Here is a 20,251-nt window from a genome sequence, read left to right on the forward strand (position 1 = left end):
CAGTTAGAAATCCAGAATGACCATAACCTGAAATTTTGTTTAATTAGCAGCTAATTCAAAGTTAAAACACTCTGTGGGCCAACACTATGCAGTCTGAGCCTCATGTTGGTGGGCTACCCGTAGGTGAGCCAACTTTTTCTGCACACGGCAAGGTGGTAAACACTTTAGGCTTTGTGGGAGAAATTCTCTGTCACAACTACTCAGTTCTGCCTTTGTGGGAGGAAAGAAAACAGATGATATGTAAATGATGGGTGTGGCTCTTTACCAATTTAAGCTTTATTTATGGACACAATGTGCATTCCATATAGTCTTCATGTCATTAAACATGATTTTTTCCTTTGATTTTGTTATCCAGCAGATTTTTAAAATGTCAACATCATTCCTGAGTCATGGGCTCTGGAAACACAAGTCCCAGATTTAGCCTGAAGGCCAGTTTGCAACCAGTAGGCAGTAACTAGGGACATGATGGAGAAGGCACCAGAACCCCTCAGTGTGGCTGGGCATCCAGGCACAGGCTTCCTTCACACAAAGGAGCAGCCTCGGTGGGCATCCTGGGACCCACGCAGGACATCTTTCCTTTCCCAACTCCCTTTCCCCATCTCCTGTCTCCTTTCAAAACTCACCTCACCCCTATAGAGTTTGCATTGTATGTGGTTTACTGTTGCCTCCTGAGAAGCCACAGTGAAAGTATGACCTTCTTTTCTTAAGCCCACAGTTGGCTTTTCTGCCATTATTTTAAATTCTTCTGGTATCAGTGTAGAAGGCCATTAATAAGGCACTAACATAGCTGTTTACATGGTTCTGAACCCCAGAAAACCCAATTGAGAATGTTATCAGTTTTTCATGATCTTGCTAAAATACAAGTTTCCCTGTTTGTGTTCTCTTTGATCTAACAGAGAAAAAATGGAGATTGCTTTTTTTGGGCCACAGAGGCAGCCCAGGGTACTGGGAGTGGGGACAGTTTTTGACTGGACCCCAGGCAAGAAAGGCCACCGTGGCTTCTTAGCTTTTAGACCTATGTCCTGGGAATCTGCTCTGGAGAGCAGTGTGCAGTCTGCTGAAGGAGATTCTGAGGTTCCCACACCCCTTATTGGCAGGCAACACTGACTCCTAGGACCTACCTCGGTCACCTAGAACACAACACAGGGCCCCTACTTCCCTAGCCCTCAAGGCAACAAAAATAAGTGTGGAAAATTATAAAAGGAGGTTAGTGGGAAAAGAAGAAAAGAAAAGAAAAGAAAAGAAAAGAAAAGAAAAGAAAAGAAAAGAAAAGAAAAGAAAAGAAGGAAGAAAAATGAAGCGTTAAAAAGAGAAGCTTCTGGGAAAGGCAGGAAAGCAGAAGATGGGAGGGAGGAAGGGATGAAGCAGAGGAGGGGCCAGGAGTGTGGCATTTTCCAACTGTCCACCAGAAGACATTTCAGGCTTTAATGAATGATTAAGGGAGGAGAAGCAGAGGGGAAGGTCTTCATCTCTGAAACCCACTCACAGGAGCCAGCTGGGACTCCTCCTCTCTCCCCAGACATGTAATTCTTGGGTTTTATGTTCAAAAGCCTCATCCAGGTGTGAAACAAACAAGATGGGGGCAGGAGGCAGGGGACTCATTCCCTTCCCCCTTCCCCTCATACAGAATTTGAGAAGATCCCTCAGTGGGAGGTGGGCAGATGGCCACAGAAAAGAGAACAGTTGTGGGGTATGAGGCTAGCATGTCCCTAAGGTTCACAAATGCAAAGAAACAGGTAGAAAGGACCCCATCTGGAACCCTGGGGGACAAGGGGCTCATAGAAATGCCTGAGTCACAACGAGATGGGGTGGGGGAGATAGGGCAGAGAGAGACTACTACAGATGGATCCAGTGTATCCCTTGCATTTGGTCCCTATCTACTCCCAGTACAAAGGTGCAGATTCCCCAGCCTGCTGCCCCAGACCTCCTGCATTCCTCGCCTTGTCAGCAGACACTATTCTGTACACGAGGCGTGAAGAATTTGGGGGGGGGGTGTAAAGGTGCTGCAAACACTGGAAATTTCATGAGGACAAAGTTCCGGAAGAGCTGCACCACCTGCTTGTGCCCAAGGTAAGGACACAGCAATTGGCCGAGAAAAGTGGTAGATGACCCAACAGGTGGGGTCATAGGCACATCCCTGGACCAGCATTAGGCAGACACCAAATGGGAGACAGAACCTGCTGCTCCACTGAATATCCTGTGGCATTCAGAATCAGTCCCAGACTGGATGGGGGTGGTGGGGAAGGGAGGGAAGGCCAGTCAAAATCCTGACTGTGACTGAGCTATAAACCCAAAGCCACTCACAAATCACCAAATTGGGCTTAAAATGTCATAGGCTTGTGTCAGAAATTAAGTTTAGTTATAGGAAAGTAAAGTATATTTTTGCACATCTGAATTGTTGGCTTGTGAAGTTCATGCCTGCTACTCAAGTACTGACTTCTCAAATTCTCCTATAAAAACAGACACCAGCCTTTCTGGCTGGCAAATGCTACGTTCAAGGCACCTTGGCTGCTCACTCATTGCCTGGCCTTCCCAGATCTCACCAGGTTCTCAGAGACCTCCCCTAATAGCCAGATGAGTCAAAGCCACATATTAGGAAATCATCTGCCATCACTGCGGTTAAGGTGCCAGCCCAGGGCCAGCCATCAGTCCCCAATTCTCAGCAACTGAATCCTGCCATTAGCATTTGGGCTAAAGGCTCCCCTGACGTGTCATAAGCTCTGTGCATGGCCAAGGTGAAGGAAGAGGAGTCCTGGGTCTGGGCAGCAAAGTTACAGTAGCATGTTTCCACACCCTGCTCAGGTCCTTCAGGAAAGAGGCCTTTGAAGGAAGCTTTGTAAGCATTTCTAGGCTGTGAGCTAGCATGAGGGGCCAGAGATCCTGTACAAAAGCAGTGCAGTATTTGGTGCCTTTCTACTCCCAGGTTTGAGTGCAAGATAAAGGGCCAGCAAAGGCCTCTGGGAGCTTTTCAGAGCTGGGCAATGACCTGAAGATTGGGGCAGACCTGCTGGCCCAGCCTGGAGTCCACTCCCTAGTGCCCTGCTGAGATCGACTTACTAGAGGCCAATGTGCTGTGAACTAGGGGTAAGAGTCCTGGGTGGAGGTGTTGCTGCAGACACTTGAGATTTTATGAGGTTAATGAGGAGCACACCATCAGGAAGGCCACTCCACCTCCCCTGCCCCTATATTGAGGGAGAAACAAAATCTCAAAAGTGAGATCTCAGGGCTTCCTTGGAGGTAGAACCCAGAACCCAAGGGAAATCAAGGTAAAGGGAGAGATTCCCACCTCCTACCAGACCACTGTCCTCTGGCAATGGGGAAAGTCTGAGGGATCTCTGAGGAGCAGCTCGAGCAAAAGTTGTGGCAATGACCTAATTCCTAGGGAAGGCAAGATATATCCACCTTAGGGGCTCCACTGTCCCTTAAAATCATTATGTCAGAGATCTCAGTGAGAGCTTGTTACCTGAACAAAATAAACACTTTTCCTCTGCAAAATGCTCAGACATACCACTATCCCTTCTTCTCAGGCAAGTTACACATCTGTGCCAACCAAGTTCAACAAGCCACTCAGGGATGTGTGACAATTTCTCTAACACAAAGCAAGGATGGGGAGACAGCCAAGGAAGCTCTTCTGGCTAAGCCTAATACATTCTATCTATAAGAGTTACCCACACTACGACCCAGAGAGATTCAAGTCACAGTAACAATTAGACTTCCTTTTTGGTTTGCTCTGTAAGTTTTTCAGACGTGAGAAATTCTCTGGTTGTCACTGAATTTTTCAAGTATGGATTAGGTTCTCCTTCTTCACAGATACGGTCTGGCCCTAAATTCGGAACAGAAGAAAGAAGCTGCTCTGTGGTTTCTAAGCAGATCCCCTCTGGTATTCTAGAACACAGTTGTTGGGATTTTCTCTGTGGAATCTCAGTTGAAATGAGAGGACAGTAAGGCCGATATGGAGAAGTCACATATTCATTTTTTTCCTCTCTCAAAATGTTTTCCTGACCCTTTCCAAGTTCCTCTGTGGAAACGTCTTCCAGAAAATTCTCAAAGTTCACCACCAACTTGTCAATAAGGTCTCTGGGGAAAGAATATGGTTTTAGAACTCTGTCTTCTTCCATATTCACAGGGTCATCAGATTCCTTCAAATTTATCTTATCCTGAAAAAGAGAAAAGGATACCCCCAATGATCATTTTGGAGCTACACATGAGGTAGTCAATAGGCTTGGGACAACCAATGTCTCACCTCTTGACCAGCCCCCCACATTCCTTCCAGAGACCAGAAGTGATGGCCAATCACCTCCATATGCCCTTCCATAAGAGCATGGCAACACTGGCCCATTTCCTGAGAATGGCACAAGGTATTCCATTTTTTTCTTATAGAGAGCTCGAGACTATTTGCCACACAATCTTAAGTTCACAAAACTACAGTTCAGATGGGAACCAAAATTAGAACTCTTACAGATGCAAAAACTACAATCATGAAGACAAATGACTTGCCCAACATCATCAGAAAAATCAAAGGTGGCCTCCTAGGCAGAGGCAGTGTCTTTAACATCTTTGTATACAAAGAGTCTAGCTCAATGCCTGGCATTCAGTGAGTAATATATGCCTGCCATGGAGGCCAGCCCTATGTTACTCAAAAAGCATTTTCGAGGCACCCGGATGGCTTAGTTGGTTAAGTGTCCAACTCTTGATCTCAACTCAGGCAATGATCCCAGCATTGTGGGATCGAGCCCCTTACTGGAGCCTGCTTGGGATTCCTCCTCTCCCTCCCTCTGCCCCTTCCTCTATCTCTCTCTCTCAAAATAAATAACTTTTTTAAATAAATGAACACTTTAGACATCTGACAATACTGCCTATAAATCTGTTTACTCTCTTCATAACTTTTAATAAGTAGCAAATAAGGTAATACACAGCTGATACAGGAGAGAACAGAAATAACACAAATAACAAAAATTTAAATAAGTAAATAAAAATGTCCATGTTTAAAAAAGATTTCTGAGTTGAAACAAATGCTAATACTAAAAATTCCAGCATCAAGCAATACTAGAAACAGTCTTTAATACAAATTTAAAGGTGATATTTGACAGGGCTTGTTTTTACTTAACTAAGAAAAAAGAGTTTTCGATTTAAAAACTTATGAAATTTGGGGCACCTGGGTGGCTCAGTCACTTAAGTATCCCACCTCAGCTCAGGTCATGATCTCATAGTTCATGTAAACCCTGTATAATCTCAGCCCAGGACTCCTAACCTCCATCACTCTTCGTTGTCTTTTACAACCAGCCTCCTCAATGATTCCTTGACAAAGACAGGACTGTTTACCTTGAAATCATCTCCACGCCATGTGGCTATGCTGCTTTCAGCAGGGTTGGGGACATCGGGCCAACAGAGGTGCTTCAATCTGCTAATAATATTTTAAAACAGGAAGTGAGTTAAAGAAGTATATTACTCACACTGCATGGCTATGCCAAAAGGATGGAGCTTTGCTATAGGGAGTTGTGTGGCTCCCTAATAAATAAGGTCAAGCTTCTGACCTCCTGACAGAAACTGGGAAACAAAGTAACCTGGGGAGTGAAACTTCAAGTCATCAATGGGATGTGATGGAAAAACACCTTTCTTACCCTCCCCTCCCCCTCATCTCCACCCCGGGTCTTGATGCTGAAAATCACACCATCACAGAACCATGTCTTTGAGATATATTCTCCAGGAAAGGTAACACTCAAAGCCTTATAAGATACCCATACTTTAGTGCAGTGATTCTCAAAGTGGGGTACCATCCAGCAGCAGTAGCAGCAGCAGCATTACCTGGGAGCTTGTTACACATGCAACACGTACAAGAATTTGGCTGCTGACCTGGTTTCTACCTATGGTTGGAAAATGAGGTTGACATTCACTTAACCATAACTAAGCATAGCTGCTTGGCAGAGAAGGCCCCAAATTGCACAATTCTGGAGAGAGAGGTCTATGAGGGAGGGAGCTCTTGACCAGCATGACAGTATGAGGCTGTCTGTGGAGAGAAAGCCTATGACCTTGAGGATGAGTTTCCTTTCCCATAGTGGCCAGGACAGGCAGGACAAATGCCCCTGTAGCCAGCCCTCCAACACTGCACCAAGAGCAAGGAACAAATCTGTGCTGGGCACACTACTGGCTAGTAATCTAATTCTATGGGTACGCTCCCTGGTCTGCCTGGGAGAGAAGCTAGTGGCCTTCAGCCCTCTTGCTGCTGCCAAATGCTGAAAGGACCTTCTCCCTAATTTTAGTCTCAGATGCCAAATACAGAAGATAAAGCCTGTGGGGCAGCTGGCAATCCCTTGGCCTAAGCCTGGTGTATGGGGCTGTGGGGGTGAGAGTCCTCTTGTTTGGTCAGAATTCTGATGAGCTATAGGGTGTAACATACAATAAACTCCATAAATATATGCCAAATTAATAAATGAAACAACACCCCCTTAATGACAGAGAACCCTCTTCCACCCATGATGTCTTCCACCCCTTTCTGTTGCCTATAACGCCCATGCTGTCGCCTATAAACTCACTTGGGCTTTTTGAGACCATATGCCACTGACAAGATGATGAGAATAAGAAGGCCACCTCCAACCAGAGAAGTTATAAGGAAAATCTCAAGGATACCTTTGGGAATAGGAGAACAAATGTCAGTTAAAGTCCTCACTTTCTTAACAAATACCAAAGATTAACTTTTTATTCTAGTAGCTTAAGCAACACATTACTTATGAGTTTTCTTTCAATTCAATTGAATTTGAATTTATTCATTAAAAATAACCCTGGTATTTATGGCTCCTCATCCAGTTCTCTTCTGCCTGAATAATAGTGACAGATATTATGTTCACAAGGTTCAGTCTCCAACCTTTTTAATTCAGTACATATTTATGAGCACTTACCATTTGCCAAACACTGTTCTGGGTAATAAAATAAACAGCAATAAGCAAGAAATACAAGATCTCTACTCTCATGGAGCCTACATTCTGGTAGGAGGATTCAGACAATAAAAAAAGATTATTTCAGATATAATAGGATATTAGACTGTATCCAAGGTAAGGTTGAAGAAAAGTTAGTAACTTTACATAGGGTGGCAAAGGAAGACTTCTCTGAGAGGTGAAATTTGAGCTAATGTTAATAATGAGAAGAAAGTGGCCATGCAACAATATGGAAAAAGCATTTCTGGCAAAAGGAACAGTAGATGCAAAAGCCGCAAAGCAGAAAGAAGTTAACACAGACAGAAGCAGAAAGTTGTAGGAGATGAGGTCAGTAAACAACAGATTGTGAAGGATCCTGAAAGCTATGGGTAGGAGTTTGAATTTTACTTAAAATACAACAGAAGCCACTGGTGGGTTTCAAGCAGGAGTCTAGGGTTTTAAACTCTGGCTGGTGTGTGGAGAGTAGACTGTAGAGGAACAGAGACAGAAGGAAGGAGATTTGTAATGTGTAGACAAGTGTAAGAAACATCGACGCTCCAAGGCAGGCTCTTGCCTTAAATTTGACCCATGGAGAAAATTCTAGCAGATAAAGCAATTTGTGCCCAGTGTTGTGAAAATAAAACAGGATTTTTAAAAGACGCTAAAGAACAATATCAAAAACCTCCAAAAAGGCAGTGTTAGTCCATAAAAATAGAACGTGTTGTGTAAAAAACACAATCCCATATTCTTATTTTCCAGAGGCATAAATATATTTTTATTCTTTTAACAACGTAATGAGCAAGAGGTTTTCAAGAGTACTTAAATCAGACTATTTTTCACTTTTTTTTTCAACGTTTTTTTTTTTTTTTTTTTTTTTTTAATTTATTTTTGGGACAGAGAGACACAGAGCATGAACGGGGGAGGGGCAGAGAGAGAGGGAGACACAGAATCGGAAACAGGCTCCAGGCTCCGAGCCATCAGCCCAGAGCCTGACGCGGGGCTCGAACTCACGGACCGCGAGATCGTGACCTGGCTGAAGTCGGACGCTTAACCGACTGCGCCACCCAGGCGCCCCACTATTTTTCACTTTTACTGTAAAAATTGGCAATGTCCTTTCACTTTTAATGTAAATAATTCTTAAAACAATTCGAATATATCAAATCAAATCTCTTTCCCTCAAAGACTTGAGAAAATTAACATATTTCTGTTTCGCCCATTCCCCTTCTTTCTTCTTGATCTCTCTTCTCATTTCATCTTCTTTTCCTCTTGAATATTTCCCATAACCATCATACAACACTATACAGCATTTTATATTTTGTTATTTATTACATTTTTCTTGCTATTTTTCTAATCTAAAAACTAATAAGCAGAACATGTCATGTATGTTTTTACTCAAAAATCTTCACAAAGGATAGAGGTTAAGTTACTTCCTGTGGGCCAGTGGTGCTTGTTCAACCAAGGTTTTCCCTCTAAGGCCCCATTGTGCAGTAACCTGTGACACAGAGAAACTGGTGACTATGAACTTGGGGACAGCCTTGAAGCAGGAGCTTGTTTGGACTGAGAGTAAAGTTGGCATTAACTTGATCTCTTCACCTCAAGATAATAGGGGGCTATCCATTAGGAAGGAGCAAAATGACCACTCTTTTTCAATTCAGCTCTCAATGTGCCTGCTCTCCCTATTCTCTCCTCACACATACACCTTCCAGGAAGGCCAGTGAGCCACAGGGTAGATGGTTCTTCTATGTACCACCCTTTCATTTGGCTTCCCCCTGCCTTTGGAAAACATCATCACTAACTGGCCTAAGAGAAATGCCAAGAGGACTTATCCAAGGCTTGAAGGAAATACTCACTAATTGACAATGTCTTGAAGTTTATCGTGGTGCCGTTGATCCCCCCAGCACTAGTGCTGGCCATGACTTGAAGACTATAAGAGGTCTTTCGTGTTAGGGACTCCAGATCGTACTGCAGGATGTTGGAGTTAACTGTCTTGGCTAAAGGAAAAAGATGGAAGTCAAATGCCAGAGCCAAGGCCAAGTAAAAAAAAATGCCAGATCCAAGGCCAAGGAGTGAAATAAGAGCACTGGAACCTGTACCTCTAAACCAGCCCATCTCATACCCCAATCCCTCTATCCATGTTGTGCTTAAAATTTGCCTATAAAGACAGATCAAGGACCTAAACATAAGAGCTAATATTATAAAACTCTTAGAAGACAAACACAGGGTAAATGGTGGCCTTGAATTTGCCCTTGGTTTCTTAGGTATGATACCAAACACATAAACAACAAAAGAAAATAGATTAATCTGGACTTCACCAAAATAAAAGCTTTTGTGCATCAAAAGACATTATCAAGAGAGTGAAAAGGCAACCCACAGAATGGGAATATATGCAAATCACAGATTTTATAAGGAACTTCTATTGAGAATATATATTTAAAAACTCTTAGGACTCAACAACTGAAAGGCAAATAACCCAATTTAAAAATGGTCTGGGGGGGGTGCCTGGGTGGCTCAGTCAGCTAAGCGTCCGACTTCGGCTCAGGTCACGATCTCGCGGTCCGTGAGTTCGAGCCCCGTGTCGGGCTCTGTGCTGACAGCCTGGAGCCTGTTTCGGATTCTGTGTCTCCCTCTCTCTGACCCTCCCCCGCTCATGCTCTGTCTCTCTCTGTCTCAAAAATAAATAAACGTTAAAAAAAAAAATTTAAAAATGGTCTGGAGCGCCTGGGTGGCTCAGTCGGTTAAGTGTCCGACTTCAGCTCAGGTTGTGATCTCGCGGTCTGCGGGTTCGAGCCTCATGTCGGGCTCTGTGCTGACAGCTCAGAGCCTGAAGCCTGTTTCAGATTCTGTGTCTCCCTCTCTCTGACCCTCCCCTGTTCATGCTTTGTCTCTCCCTGTCTCAAAAATAAAGGTTAAAAAATAAATAAATAAACAAACAAACAAATAAATAAATAAATAAATAATAAAAATGGTAAAAAAAAAAAAATTGAAAAGACTTTCTCAAAGAAGATCCTTAAATGACCAATTAGCACATGCAAAGATGCTCAGCATCATTAGGTATTAGGGAAATGCAAATCAAAATCACACTGAGAAACCATTTCATGCCCACAAGGATAGCCATAATAATCTTTTTTAACATAAAATAAGTGTTGGTAAGAATGTGGAAAAATTGGAATTATCAGACTTTGCTGGTGGGCACATAAAATGGGGCAGCCTCTATGGAAAACAGTTCAGTGGTTTCTCAAAATGTTAAGTCCAAATTACCATATAACCCAGAAATTCCACTCCTAGGTATATGCCCCAAAGAATTAAAAGCAGAGAACTCAAACAGGTATTTTCACACAGATATTCATAGTAGCATTAATTATAGTGGCAAAAAGGTGGAAACAACCCAAATGCCCATCAACTAATGAATGGATAAATAAAATGTGGGATATCCACATAATAGAATATTCTTTAGCTATAAAAAGGAATGAGATACTAATACAAGCTACAGGATGGATAAACTTTGAAAACAATATGCTAAGTAAAAGAAGCCAGGTATAAGAAGCCTCATAGTCTATGATCCCATTTGCATGAAATAGCCAGAATAGGTAAATCAAAAAGACAGAAAACAATTTTGTGGTTTCCAGAGACTATGGAAAGAAGACAATGCCAAGACACTGATTAATGGCTACCAGGTTTCTTTTCAGCATGGAAACAGGTAGAGATGATGGTCACACATCATTATCAGCAAACTCAATGCCACTAAACTGTGCATTTTCAAATGTTTTAAGTGGTGAGTTTTATGTTATATGTATTTTGCCATAATAAAAAAATTTGCCTAATTTTAGGAATCCATGCCCATCCCTAGGATATCAGGAGATAGTCTGGATTCAAGGAAAAAAGTATGACTTGGCAGTGGGCAGTAGGAGTCAGGATAAAGGGTCCTGCACCGAGCTAAGTGTCACTACTCTACTTTTTAATCCAAGCACACAAGTCCATTCCAGACTAATGATGGTGAAGCTCCCAGGAGGCCCACTTGTTCACAGCCTCACGAGGACATATTATATCAACTCCTGTGGTTCCTACAAGACTGTCACTTCACTCTCATTTGACTCCACAAAACTCAAGAGATAGGTACTCTTGGCCTCATTATCAGAGATTCTCAAAGAAGCTAAGTGACTCATGCAAGATTATAGGGCACCAACCCCTAAGGCAGGTCTATCCATAGCACGTTTGGGTTTTAGGGAGTTTCCAACTTGGCTATAAGCACACTTACAGAATTCTTTTCCATCTTCAGCTTGGTAAAATATGGTGTAGTTGGTGATGAAACCATTTCTTTGACTCTTGGGAATCTCTTTCCATGTGATTGTGACTGTCTTCACACCAATGTTGTCCGCCTGGGTCACAGGACCTGCTGATGGAACTTTACAGGACAGGGATAAAAACAATGAACACTGAATCACAGTGGAGTAGATCCTTTCCCCACAAAGGCTCTGGCTAGTACTGAAAGCGAAATCAGTGCTGGAGGTGGGAGGTAGGAGCAAAGTAGGTAAATGATGAATCATCTTGTTTGGGAACACTGTTTTCTGGAATTATCCATCTCGAACAGAAGAAAAGCAGGGTCAGAGGCCTGAAAAAAAAAGTACTTTCTTATGGCTCTCACTCTCATTTTGCATTCAGTTTCTACTCATATCTGTAATAGCTATCATCAAATATAGGTGAAGGATATGCCCCCATGGGCTACCTCTGAGTGACAGGATGTGTTTTCTAACGTGGAGGAGGTTAACTTCCAAAAGATAAAGTCTGAGAAGTTCACCAGTAAAACCCTTGATTACAATTACACAATTAAAAGTAATTTTTTAGCATCTCCAACTTATGATTAACTCTGCAAAGTCCCTAACCCGGTCTTAGCTAAATGTTATTCTGCCTACAGGGCTATTTGCACAAAGTTTCTTTGTGAATTTGCACAAACTATTTCAACTCTCTGGGCCTTGATTTTCCATTTATTAAATGAGGGGCCTGGACTTGATGATCTCTAACTTCTAGTCCAGCTTTGAAATTCAGTGGATCTACAACTTGACCACATTGTGTCAAGCATATATAGCTTACCAGAAGCTGAAAGAAGGTGCAGCACAGCTAAACACTAAGGCAACTGTGAATGAGCTACAGACATCCACAGCCTTGTCTGGATGTTGGATAGCACCCCCCCACTCAGTGTTTCCTTGCCCCACAGGGCCTTTTCATACATACTGCCTTCTCTGACATAAGCCTGGATGGAAAATGGCTTGCCCACTCGATCTTGCAACACTGGATACACAGAGATGTTATAGCACCAGAAAGGTTTTAATTCATCTGTAAATAAGAAAGAGAGACGGAAAACAAGACTTACTTCAGGGCATGGCAAAGGAGAAGAACCACTAAACCAACTTACCACTACAACTTACTAAAGATGCTCTATTTCTCTACAGTTTCCACATCTGGAAAATAAGGAGGTTAGGTTGGATGGTCTCTAATGTCTATGCTAGTTCTAAAATAGAACTTTTAAAATTAATTCTAAGAACCAAGTCTGCACCAGTGTGATAAAATGACAGAGACATCCAGGAAGGGAAAAGAAATCCGTCCCTCCTCCATCATGGATTTTGATACCTGATTTGGTAGCAATGCAGAAAAAAACTGAATCCTTCTATTAACAGCACATCACCTGGTGAACTCAGATACCATGAATTCTAGCTCCTCTGTCTTCCTGCATCCCTGCATGAGTATAAATCCTTATATGAGTGCTATTAAGTATTAATAAATGGCTGGACTGACAGAATTAGGAGGGTAAAGCCTCACTTATCTGTGATCAGTGTTTGTTGGGATGGGATATAAACTCTAATGTTATCCCCATGATCAAGACATCAGGAAGGGCTCTCTGATGGTGGTGTTAACATGGTGTTTTCCACCTGGAAACAGGCCAGATACCTGGTGTGATACCCATGACTTCCCAACACAGCCTCACTGGGAAATGGCAAGAATGTCACTTCACTAAGCTTGCACTAGCTTTGTCAAATGCTATTAACCACACCTACAGCTTTGACGTCAAAGTTAAAGATTTTAAAACTGATGGAAATGAAACTGAATCCCACAAAGAGGGAACTTATACGGTTCATAATTGCTACCTTGCTTAATTGTCCAGTTTGTAGCCTGAGACACAGATTCCCAGGAAAAAGTGGAGGGCTCTGAGTCCAAATCTGGAAACCACTCAACCATCCATGTGTCTACCGCTGGAGCAGAGCTTCGCCACTCCACCACCAGCTGGTCCTGAGTGAGGCAGGCCTGCATGGCCTCAATGCACTGAAATGCTAAGAGAGGAGAAAAAGAAGAAAGAAAGCTACCCAACTCATTCTCCAAATGCACCAACCACACTGGCATGCATTCACTGCCCAAATTGTAAAGAAGATCAAAGTTCAGGATCTCCACTGCAGCCTCCCTTAATGGTGCTGTTTCCACCCTTTTTATTGTATCTCTTTTCTTTAACCCCAACTTTGATGTAAGTACCTTCTTAATTTTTCCTTATCTCTGACAAAATTTACCTGTTTCCAAGAAAGGATCTCACTAGAGAGTTGCTGACTCAAAAGACTCACCTTCCATAGGTGCCTCTGCAAATAAAAGGAAAGCAAGCCTGAGACAAAGAATGAATCTCTAAAGACAGAATTTCAGGCACCAGGAATTCTATGGCTGGGAGCTGGGGACCCTAATATCATACCAGGGAGGTGGCTTCAAATTTCAACTGTCTAGGCTAGCCCCACACAACCTGCCTATGGATTCCTCTCCATAGGGCAGTAAGAATTGTATCTGTACCAGAAAGATGCAGACACACTCATTCAAAGCACCTAGGTATGGACCGATATGCCAATGACAACATTTTCTGCAAGCCCAACAAAAAACTCATGTCTGGATAAGGGCAACAAGGATTCCTTTAATAGAAAAGTTGAACATGTGACTTCAAGTACAATAGCTAGGATTTCATTAGAATCAGAGGGCTATCTTATTGAAAATTTTCTAAATAAGCAAAGAGAGGAGAACAACTAGAGGTACAGTATGGCAGAGAAGGGGTGGCGCTCAGAAGATCACAGGATGTGGCTCTCCCCTCTCCTCCACTTCTTATCACCCACAACACACCTGAAGCTTCAAAACTGGAACAGAAAATATGCTTAAATGAACACCAAAGACAATCTTGGATAAAGGCAGAAAAGGAGGCAGTGTCCCTCAAAAAAATAAATAAATAAAAGAGCCTTCTGAAGCTAGAAGCCAAGGCCAAATGTAGGAATTTGATGTGGAATCTGGGGTATTGAATCCTGCTATTTCTAGGCAACAAGCCCCATGAGGCTGTGTTCATATTTAGGAACCTCTGTTCTTGAAGGCCAAAGTTCATGAATCCTTTTCCCAAACTGGGCCTTTATGAGACACTCCAGCTGCTAGTCCCATAAGCAAGGCCAGGTAATTTGTCACCCTGAAAGGGTCAGGAAGGGCAGATGAGGCATGAAGAAAATGTGAAGCTGGAGTGAGGACAGGGGCCTGAGCATTAAGCCCTCGTAACCCCTAGAGCTCCTGTCACTCCCACCTCCTACCCCCTCACCCCTGCTCATAGTCTGTACGCATCCTCAATTACCATCGAAGTCAGGCCAAAAGGCATTCCTAGAGCATCTGGAACCCTCCCCAGCCTCTTGTAGCAGATAATGTTCATGCTCTCTGATCTTCTCAATTCCTTCTTACTGTTTTTGTGTATTTTTCTTGGTTGGAAGAACTTTGTAATATAACTCATACTCCAGAGTCCCCTTGCAAGGTCATGCTGGAACCGCCTTCCCCAGGATGTTTATTACAGATTTTACCTGTTATGGCTTGAACTGTGTCCCCCCAAAAAGATATCCTCAGAATGCAACCGCAGAATGCAAGTACCGCAGAAGGCAACCTTATCAAGAAATCAGGTTGTTGCAGATGTTAATAGTTAAGATGGTAGGTCCTTAACCCAGTATGACTGGTGTCCTCATAAGAAAAGTGGAATTTGGACACACAGACAAAGAGACAGAGGAAGCTGGCCCTGTGGAGACCAGGCAGAGAGTGAAGTTATGCTGTCACAAGCCAAGGAATGCCTAGAGCTTACCAAAAGCAGGAAGGAGGAAGGAAGGAACTCCCCTAGATGGTTCTGAAAAAGCATAGCCCCATCAACACCTTGGTTTCAGATTTCTAGCCCCCAGAACAATGGGATAATAAATTTCTGTTGTTTGAAGCCACTCAGTCTGGTACATTTCTATAGCAGCCCTGGGAAGAACACACTGCACCTTTGGCCTGGCCTTCCCTTCCCTGACGTTGCTTCCTTCACTGCCTTTTCTGGTCTCCCTGGAGGCAGTTTCTCAGTTATTACTTGCACACAAATCTTAACCTGAAGATAGGAGTGAGTGTTGATTCCTAAGCCCACACCTTTCTTTACCAACACTGGCTATCAGACGAACAGGAGTCAGGTCGAAAGAGCCAAATATGCTGCAGGGAAGAAGTGAACAGCCCAGGCTCTGGGCCACAAGAGTGTGGAAAAGGTTCAATTAAGCCATAAGTCAACCTTCAAAGGGCCTGGGTAGTGTCAAAGGGTGCTGAAAGAGAAGTTTCCTAATCATCACTCTGCTGTATGTATACTAATTGCTGAATCTTTCCATTATTCACCAAGAACTTTTGAGCACTTTCTCCAAATACACCATACCCCCAGGAGCAGGAGAAAATCCATATTCTTCTGGGGAGAGGGGGAAGGGGCTTTGACCACTAATACCTTTAAGTTCTTGTCGTTTGCATGAAAGCAGTCACTGTGGGCCATCACATATAGTCCTCAGGTGCTATGGTGCCTCACCTTCGCCAGCTGTCCTAGCCTATCCTCAGCTCTTCCCCGGAGTTCAACCTCCTTCTGACTCCCCACCACAAAATGGCTGTGCTCTTCTGGGCCCTGCCTCAGATCACTCCAGAGTCACCTGCTGGCTAAGGTCTTTTAAAACCCAGAGGATGATCAGACCAGATGGAACCTGAAGGTGTATCTATTCCAAACCCTTATTTTAAACATGGTAAAATGGAGTCCCACAGAGGTAAATAACCAGTTCAGTGTCAAACAGCATCAAATCCAAGGTTCTGAATAAAGCATATTATATAAATTTGGATCGTGGAGACCTGTGTTTGAATTCCACCTGAGAAACCATGGGCAGATTCCTAAGCTCTCCCGAATCTCAGCTTCATCGTCTATGAAATGATTCCACAGCATCTACCTCATGGGTCATTTCAAGGCTAACATTAAACTGACCTATGTCATCTTATCACAGTGCCTAAGATATACTAACAGTATATGATAATTATACTTAAATATTGTTATAGTTATTACAATTATAACTATTCTCTACTTGACTCCATTTTATTAAATAAAATTCTGTAAAGCATTACTTTCTTATATGTCTAAAACAGGGGTCTTTATACTTTCTCTGTAAGAAGCCCAATAGTAAATATTTTAGGTTTTATAGTACACATGGTCTTTGTCACAACTATTCCACTCTATCACTGTTTCTTTTTTTTTTTTAATTTTTTTTAACATTTATTTATTTTTGAGATAGACAGAGCATGAATGGAAGAGGGTCAGAGAGAGAGGGAAACACAGAATCCGAAACAGGCTCCAGGCTCTGAGCTGTCAGCACAGAGCCCGATGAGGGGCTTGAACTCACCAACCGCGAGATCATGACCTGAGCTGAAATCAGACGCTTAACCGACTGAGCTACCCAGGCGCCCCGTTATCACTGTTTCACAAAAGGTGATACAACTAAATGTAAACAAATAGGTGTGGCTGTGCTCCCATAAAACTTTATTTACAAAAACAGGTGCCAGGCCAAGTTTGGTCCACAAGCTGTAGCTTGCCTACATCTGGTCTGGGATCATTATAACTAATGATCACACCAATGTTTCTGACACAAATCAAGTACCTTCAGAATTGGGAAAAATAAACGACAAACCCTATGGGAATTTAGCTAAAATATATTTCATAGTATTTGTGAAGTTGATAATCCATGTCTAATAAAAATTTAATGAGAAATTGTATTAACAATGACAATAGTAATAATTAGCATTAAATAAAGCATTTTATTTATTTATTTTAAAATGTTTATTTTGGGGCGCCTGGGTGGCTCAGTCGGTTATGCATCCGACTTCGGCTCGGGTCACAATCTCACGGCTCGTGAGTTCGAGCCCCACGTCGTGTTGGGCTCTGTGCTGACAGCTTGGAGCCTGGAGCCTGCTTTGGGTTCTGGGTCTCCCTCTCTCTCTGCTCTTGCCCTGCTCACACTCTGTCTCTCAAAAAGTGAATAAACATTAAAAAATATTTAAAAAATAAAAATAAATAAAATGTTTATTTATTTTTTAGGGAGAGAGAGCAGAGGACAGGCAAAGAGAGAGAGAGAGAGAGAGAGAGATAGAGAGAGAGAATCCCAAGAAGGTTCCTCACTGTCAGCTTGAACCGTGAGATCATGACCTGAGCCAAAACCAAGAGTTGCATGCTTAACTGACTGAGTCACCCAGGTGCCCCCAGGCAAAGCATTTTATTTTATTTTAAATATTTATCTTTTTTATGAATATAATTTATTGTCAAATTGGCTTACATACAACACCCAGTGCTCATCCCAACAAGTGCCCTCCTCAATGCCCATCACCCATTTTCCCTCTTCTCCACACCCCCATCCACTCTTAGTTTGTTCTCTGTATTTAATAGTGTCTTGTGATTTCCCTTCCTCCTTCTCTGTTTGTACCTATTTTTTTCCCCCTTCCTTTCCCCCATGGTCTTCTGTTCAGTTTCTCAAGATCCACATGAGTGAAAACATATATCTGTCCTTCTCTGACTGAATTTGCAGCAGCGTGGATGGAACTGGAAGGTATAATGTTTATTTATCTTTGAGACACAGAGAGACACATAGACAGAGTGAAGGGGGGGGGAAGGGCAGAGAGAGAAGGAGACACAGAATCCGAAGCAGGCTCCAGGCTCTGAGCTGTCAGCACAGAGCCCAACGTGGGGCTCAAACTCACGAACTGTGAGATCATGACCTGAGCCAAAGTCAGACACTTAACTGACTGAGCCACCCAGGCACCCCTAGGCAAAGCATTTTAAATATACAATCTCATTTCATCATCACAACAGCTCTATGAAATAGGTGTTACAATAAAATAACTCCATTTTACAAGCAACTAAGGTTTAGAGTTTAGATAACTTGCCCAAGGTTTGCAGTGCCTAGATATTGTAGTGAAAAAGTAAAGATATAACTACAGGGCTGTTGGACTCCCAAGCCTAGGTTTGTATCCCCTATTCTTTACTGCCTTCCACTCCAGGGCAACACCAAGAAATTGGGATTACTATGCAGCAGTGCCTCTATTAACAAAGAATGTTTATTCAATGACACATGCATTTGTCAGAAACCTCATCACTAGGGGTATTAGATAGGTAGTAGATAGATAGTATCTTGGAAACTAGGATTCCAGGAACTAAGAATAGTGGAGAATGATATTAAATACTAAAATAATGTCAAGTGTAGCTCAAATGGCATGTATACAACTGACCCTTAAACAACATGGGGTATCAGGGGCACCAACCCCCTGAGAAGTTGAAAATCTATGTATAACTTTTGACTCTCTCAAAACTTAACTACTAATAGTCTACTGTTGACTGGAAGCCTTACTGATAACATAGTTGATTAACACATATTCTGTATGTTACATGTATTACATATTGTATTTTTACAATAAAGCATGCTAGAGAAAAGAAAATGTTATTTAGAGAGTGATAAGGGAAAATACATTTATAGCAGTGTACTGTAAAAAATTTGCACGTAAGTGGACCCACCCAGCTCAAACTCATGTTGTTCAAGGGTCAACTGTATATAGGAGTTCTAACATGAAGCAAGGCAAGAAATGGGTTAAGTTTAAGGAGAAGAGAAAGAAAGGAATATAGGCAAACAATTCTAGAGCCAGTAGTGCAATGCCGGAGCCAGTCCAGGTCTAAGTAAAGAGAAGTGGAAAAGTGGAGAAGTGCATTATCTGACTATGATGTGTTTCAACAAATAGTTACTGAGCACCTTTTGTATGCAAAATACTCTATGCCTGTTCTAACTGTTGCAGATGAGGGAAGCGGTGTGAGGAAGAGGAAAAGAAGGAAAAGAAAAACAAAATTCTCTGCACTCATGGAACTTGTATCCAATTGAGGGAAAGATAGGCAACAAAATAAATGAGAAAATCTATAGACTGACAAACACATTTATAGAGAAAAATAAAGTAGGGGAGAGGAAACCCCTTGCCTGCAATTCCTTGCATAAGAATCAAAGAAGGTATTTTATTCCAAAATGGACTATAAAATATGAGTTTGCCTAGGAGCAAAACTACTTAATCAAAAGTGTAATGAGTGGCTCCTGGATGGCTCAGTCAGTTAACTGTTCAACCCTTGATTTCAGTTCAGGTCATGATCTCACAAGTTCTTAACATTGGGCTCCGTGCTGACAGCATGGAACTTGCTTGGGATTCTCTCTCTCCCTCTCTCTCTCTGCCCCTTCCCCCCTCCCCACCCCCCCAGTGCACGCACACTCTCTCTCTTGCCCTCTGTGAAAAATAAATAAACATAAAAAAAAGAGGAAAAGGAAGAACACAGAAGAATGAGCAAATGAAGGCTGAGACATAGTCAACACTGTGAGGAGAAAATCCCAAATACAGAACTTCTAGGTGTGTGACTTTGTCTCATATGACTTTATGAAGTCTCTGATTTTCAGCACAGGCTTTGTTCCAGGCTCATTAATTACCACAAGAGTTTGCTATCCTCACCATAACCTAAAAAGTTCCCACTTCATTTTCATTTTGACTTGAGAGAAACACAACCCTTGAGAGCAGAGGGATTACTTCCTGGCCAACTAGATGGGGCCAGACATCTAAGTAGAAGTTTACACTGTACTTACACTTTTCATTGATAGCTGGAATCCTCAGGGTGGCCACCGGAGATTCCCCAAGAGAATTATAAGAAACCACACAAACCCAATAGGTCTTGCCTCCCAGATACAGTTCAAGCTTCTCGTTAGTGGTGTTCAATGTCTTTGTGAGGTTAGTACTGTTTTCTGGAAAGTACCATATGTTGTAGCCAAGTGCCTTCTCCAGGACTGGGGCTCCACTTGCCTTCTGAACCCAAAGGAAACAAAATTTATTGCCAAAAACAAGAAAAGACAGGACAGGCAGTGAGACTGATAAATGGTGAGGATGAGGGGTGAAGGGTAATGTTAATTATTAAGTGCTAAACTACAATTTAGGCAATTACCCTTCTGGGATTAATA

The 20,251-nt window shown here is 42.4% G+C and overlaps 1 protein-coding gene across 1 annotated transcript in view; it reads right to left on the bottom strand.

Moving 5' to 3' along the window:
- Window positions 1-2,060: 2,060 nt before the first annotated feature.
- Window positions 2,061-20,251, bottom strand: part of IL31RA (interleukin 31 receptor A) — a 55,753-nt gene continuing 37,562 nt past the window's right edge. Inside the window, exons 7-14 of the mRNA XM_060635768.3 lie at window positions 19,883-20,099; window positions 13,052-13,234; window positions 12,141-12,242; window positions 11,167-11,313; window positions 8,762-8,902; window positions 6,534-6,627; window positions 5,323-5,404; window positions 2,061-4,157 (exon numbers count right to left, since the gene is read on the bottom strand). Coding sequence (XP_060491751.3) covers window positions 3,708-4,157; window positions 5,323-5,404; window positions 6,534-6,627; window positions 8,762-8,902; window positions 11,167-11,313; window positions 12,141-12,242; window positions 13,052-13,234; window positions 19,883-20,099 — 1,416 coding nt within the window. The 3' untranslated portion in view covers window positions 2,061-3,707. The remainder of the gene's footprint in view (window positions 4,158-5,322; window positions 5,405-6,533; window positions 6,628-8,761; window positions 8,903-11,166; window positions 11,314-12,140; window positions 12,243-13,051; window positions 13,235-19,882; window positions 20,100-20,251) is intronic.

Source organism: Panthera onca, chromosome A1 (assembly GCF_046562875.1).
Source record: "Panthera onca isolate mPanOnc1 chromosome A1, mPanOnc1 haplotype 2, whole genome shotgun sequence".
NCBI lineage: Eukaryota > Metazoa > Chordata > Mammalia > Carnivora > Felidae > Panthera > Panthera onca.